We start from the raw sequence: 5,522 nt of genomic DNA, 5'->3' as shown, positions 1-5,522 counted from the left end.
TCCCTTCCAACCCTTAATCTATGAATCTATGAATCTATGTCTGTTGTTACAAACCGGCTCACTCGCTGCAGGTTAGACTAACCTGCAAAGGTTGAATCAACTCGGGTTTCAATTTTTTAAATGTCTGTCCCTAGTCTTGCAGTCAGCTCAGACTAACCCTGATGCTCAGACCCAGGAACCAGTCACTCCAGTTAACTGTGCAATAAAGATATAACCTTAGGTTAAAAAGAACATCTAGAGCTGCTGCATTTCCAACAGAATTGCAAACTTTCATCCCTTCCATATTAGACTGCCAAGCCTTTTTAGAAACCGGTTTATCAGGACTATAATACAAAACACAAATTCTTATATGCAAGGGAATTTGTGTGCATCAGGGAGGAAGGTGCATTGGTGCAAGGGCCATGCTTACTCTCCTGCCAAAAAGGCCACTTCAGGAGTAAGTGGCTGTAAGTGGAACATTAAAATGATCAAACACTCTGGCAGGTGAAACTCCCAGTCAAAAAAAAAATAAAGTCACAGCCTCCACCTCAAACACATGTCCATGCTGAGGAGTGAGCGGTTAAGCAGCAATTGAGGTAAAGAATAACAGCTTACACAGTGCTGAAAACATGCAGATTAAAGTTAGACATTTTCATCCGTTCTCTCTTTTTTTAAAAAAGTTGAATACTTAACATTTATTTCTGTTTTTCAGTGCAAGTCATAACAGAATAACTTCTCTTCAACAGGGTGGCCAGCCTGCAGCATGTGTACCACATGTGGTATGGGCAGCCCGGGTGGCATGCGGCAGACTGGGGAGAGGATAGGCAGCGCTGTAACTAAACAGAGCCACAGATTGGACAGGGGAGGGGAATCAGAATGGCACTTGGGGAAGGTGTGGAGTTAATTTGTGGTGTACCTGCCAAAAAGGTTGGCCCCTGCTGCTCTTCAGCGACTGGAGTCTGGACTGCATGTCTCTTTCACCACTGATCTTTTTTGACATGTTTGTGTTCATAATGATCATTTCGCAAGAGGCCTGAGTGCCTACTGAAAGCACTCAGAACCCTATTTACACTGAATTGCTGCGAGTTATTTAAAATATGCTTCTTCTTTGTTGGAGAAGGATTTCTGCACATTCAGCATTTTTTTTAGTCACCCACACTTTGTGAAACACCAGAAATACAATATTCAAGAACCATGGACAAACAGTTTCACATTCAGTCGGATACCCACTAGCTAATGAATTCTAATCCTGACTCTTCCACTGACATGAATTTGGGCAGTTATTCTACAAAAAGAAAAAGATGGAGGTCAAGGCAGAAATCAAGTGTTGTGAAGAATGAATAATGTTTACAACCCTCCTTAAACATGTGCAGTACTATATTGTTGAGTGATCATTTTGTACTATCCAAGAGCAGCTGCACTGTCTTGTGAAGAATTCCTACTCCAGCTTGAAGTCTGCATGCTTCTCTAAGTCCAAAAAAGTCAGCTTGGTCTACAGGCTCTCCAAATTTTTCTCAGAATGGCTCATACTGCAACAGTCCTAGAAACACCATCCTAAAAACTGTCATGAGGAAAATATTGTTATCCTCTAATACAACATTGCAGCTGGAAGCAACAACTGGCATGATCCACCCAAACTTTTCTCCAAGTACGTGCTCTTGGAATCTCTGAGCTGATAAACAGGGTAATACTCAAGTTAAGAGAGCCACACAAGCAACAACAATCTGCCAGCCTAGGAGAGCACTTCAAAAGATCATGTAACACCAAAGTATAGGCTGACACTGGATGAACTGTTAAAAGTGTTCCAAGGATGTAAGACTTGGAATATAGTTACTAGTTACCCAATTTATTTTATAGCACTTAACACCATAGCAACTAGGCAGTGCAATCAGAAAAAATAAGACAGACATCAGTTACTTTAACACGCGCTTTGAAATGTCACTTTTAGTCTCTTTACGTCCTTTCAGGTATGAAATGTGACCTGCCAGATTCTGTGCACTGCCCCACGGCTGGAACACTTTCTTTAGACTTGTTAGAATAGTAACTCCAAAACCATTTCTGGCCCTCCAGCAACTCCCCTACTCCCTGCCTCTAACTTGCAGGGAGGAGATTCATTTCCCACATCCAAATAGATAATGGCTGTTTTTTATTTATGAAACACACACATACATCCTTGGGAAGGAATACTAGACACAAACATATCCCCTTGGTATCTACACTTGTTCTTTCAGGGCTACTTTGCCTTGGAGGCACAACTGACTGATGAATGTTGTAAGGAAGAATGCGCAGACAGGGTCAGAATACATCTTATAACCATGTACAATAACAGCACATAACATTTATACACACCCTATACAAATAACAGAATACTGATTTTTGAGTGCTCAGATACCAGTGATGATGGGATCGTCAGAGATATGTAATAATCATTTTGCCGAGAGGTCTATATCACTTTTTCCTGCCAACAGTATTTGGCAGTTCTCAAATATATTCATTGTTAATCACTTTAGTAGATCATTTTTGAGTACTTCCCCTTAAAAAATTTAATTATCACTCATTTTAAAGCCACGTAAATGGATGGGATTACAGCAGAGAATAAAAAGACCAATAATGACAGCAGTGACAAGCAGCTAATGACACGTAAAGCTGAACGCTTACCTAAACTATTTCCTCCACATCCCTGCAAGATCCGTCTGGCCCTGTTTTTAGCATCTTCTGGGAAACTTGGGCTGTCCAACAGATCTGGGTATGTGCATAGCGCCACCACCTGCAATAGTAAAAGTGATGTAAATAGGCCACAACTTTATTTGTTGTTCAAGGCTACTTTTTCTTTAAGTTAATATCACTCTCAGTTTTACTGATTCCTCTCCAATCCCCAAGAAAACTAGATTCTTTGAAAGTAAAGGACAACAGCAGATTAAAAAGAGAGTCAAGCCCTGAAGGTATACCCATAGACCAAAATCTAAATATCTATTTTTCGCAAGAGATCTTGATTTTCCTTTATTAATTATTAGCTAGTCAATGATACAAGCCAAGTAACAGGAGACATGGGGAGGGCAAACAGAACATTTCACGTGTATAAAAGAAAAAAAAAGAGAAAATACTATGGAGGGACAAGCACAAAAAAATGGCTGCAGAGACTCAGCAAGCTGGCTATGAAGTTTTGATGTCTGAGCCAAACAGGTGTCTTTTTACTGTAGTCCTTGCGTAGGGATGACTATTTAAACTTTAAGTAAATGCAACTATTCTTTATTTTACCCTAGCACATAAATTACAAAGCAATCCTCATAATATGATTAAAATAACTGAGTTGTGTATTATGATCAAGCTGAGAGAAGCATGTGTCGTAACCACAAATTACTCTAGCAAATCAGAGTCTCTGAAACTGTGATACTTTATATAGAAGAGACAGATTTAGAAATAATATTATTTCACATTTTAAAAGGTCTTACCTGACGAAGGAAGGTGATGGGCCTCTGTCCCATTGCATGGGCGTCACCAATGTTAGCCTTAATGACCTCAGTAAAAGGCTTTTTGATACCCTGAAGACAGACAATTTATACCATATGGTTTGTTTTAAAGTAGAAAATAGAGATCTTCTTTATATAATTAAGTAGTATAAAAAAAGTATCAGCTTAAAATAGTCTATCATTAAAAGAGTCATAGTTGTAGTGTTCTGAGATGATTCTTATACAGAAATAGTTTCTTTTTACTGTTTTAAGAACCTTAGAGCCCTTTACAAAGAAGGAAGAAGACATGACAACTCATTTTTAATGCAGAGACTCACTGCACTGTCAATGTGTGGGTATATGGTAGATACGCATGTACACACTGTTCTAGTAAATGGATTCAAAGGTGAATGGGGGGTGGGGGGTGGGGGCAGCAGCCAGAGTTTAAGCCCCTTGAGAATTTGCATTTTCTTCATTAAAAACACAGTAAATAATAGATTTGTTTACTTAAGAAAAGATGTGCTTAACTTGCATGAGAAATTTTAAAAAAATCTTTTAGCACATATTTGAAGTAACATGCCAGCTGTAGAAAGAGCTTAGAAAGGTTTCAGGAGTACTTTCAGGCCTTATTTATATAGGCTTTCACCTAAGCCCTAGACAGATGTGCTGCCAACAGTGCCTAGAAATAAAAAGACCCTGTTCTGCACTATGAAACAATCAAAGTTGCACTGTGATTTCTATTCTCTTGTAGCTCAGCTAAGTCAAAAAACTGGATTCCAATAAGGTTTAAAAGGTGACATCAGCTTTTACACCCATTTGGGTCTTGTCTTGCAACAGCCAGTTCAGCCATAAAACCAACCTCACATTACTTCAACAGATTTTGCATGAGGAAGCAGTGAAGTCAGGTCATACAGCAAGAATCAGCTTGGCTGAGACTATCAAATGCAGTTCTCATAAGCACCATTTGCAACTCAGGGGGAAGTCCCAGCATCATCCAAGCATCTGAGTTTAGAGACTCTTATTCTAATGCAGCTAATCACTTCGTTTGGATAGGAATATTGTGAAGGACCAGAAGTAAGCCCTATTTTTATCCACTACACCAGAAACAGTTTTATTTGATTACTGCACATAATCACCCTTCCAAAATATTTTAGAATCTATATGCAAAGCCTCTCATCCTTTCTCTGGAAGAGATCACTATTGAAATAGTTAGTAATCCTGTCCAGGGACCCAGAGAAAGAAAGAATATCCAGAAGCTATAGGGGATTGATGCAAGAATGTGCCTCCTAGTCCTCTCTACCTTCTGGGCCTTCCTTCAGGCCCAGAAGGTAGAGAGGACTAGGCCCTTTATATATGTTTCTGGCTAACTGCCCCTCCAGACTGCGTCTGAAAGCTGTATCTGTGAGGTAGAAAGGATGAAAAGAGCAGGAAGCAGGAAAGGGTGGTTGTTGGGAAAGGCAGCAGAGCAGACAGTTGGAAGACAAAACAAGGAGACAACACACGTACCAAAACCAACTGAAAAACAAAATATTAGTTATTTTGACAATTTATTTGCTGTCTGCTATTGGTTGGTTTTCTTAACTATTTAGATTGCTACCTCTGCATGTACCAGCTGTGCTTTAACATATTAAGAGCTGGTACAGAGCCATGTACAGATAAGGGTCCAGATAGGGGTCTCTAGGTGCTACTATAATTAAAGTGTTACATAATAAAGAAAACAAAAGATATTTCTTGATCTCTGCAGTCTAAACAGCTGGCTATTTTTCTAGCCATACTTTTCCTATGAGAAACTGAACTTCTCCCAAGAAAAAAAGAGAAAGCACTGGAAGAATGCTAACTTGTAATCAGAACTCTCTTTTAAAAAGGAAAAAAAAATACTGTAGAACAGAAAAAAATCTTTAAATGGACTGGTCTGTAAAAGACGAGGAAAAGGTAACTGGCATATACCAGGTAGATGGAAGAGTTAGTTAAACTAAAAGGACAATGTTGGCACAAGAACATATAGAGAGAAACTGGCCAAGAATTCATTTAGATTGTGAATCAGAAGATTTCTAGTCATATAAGAGAGATTCTGGAACGGCTTTCCAACAGGAG

General features: G+C 39.2%; 1 protein-coding gene across 1 annotated transcript in view; it reads right to left on the bottom strand.

Annotated features, from left to right (window-relative positions):
- Window positions 1-3,548, bottom strand: part of GPT2 (glutamic--pyruvic transaminase 2) — a 30,770-nt gene extending 27,222 nt beyond the window's left edge. The window contains exons 1-2 of the mRNA XM_019505654.1: window positions 3,432-3,548; window positions 2,638-2,746 (exon numbers count right to left, since the gene is read on the bottom strand). Of these exons, the coding sequence (XP_019361199.1) occupies window positions 2,638-2,746; window positions 3,432-3,464 (142 nt within the window). The 5' untranslated portion in view covers window positions 3,465-3,548. The remainder of the gene's footprint in view (window positions 1-2,637; window positions 2,747-3,431) is intronic.
- Between the last annotated feature and the right edge of the window lie 1,974 nt (window positions 3,549-5,522).

This window comes from Gavialis gangeticus, unplaced genomic scaffold (genome assembly GCF_001723915.1).
Source record: "Gavialis gangeticus isolate Ggan-Ray unplaced genomic scaffold, GavGan_comp1, whole genome shotgun sequence".
Lineage (NCBI taxonomy): Eukaryota > Metazoa > Chordata > Crocodylia > Gavialidae > Gavialis > Gavialis gangeticus.
The sequence above is the reverse complement of the archived record's forward strand: the minus strand, read 5'-3'. Positions and strand labels throughout refer to the sequence as shown.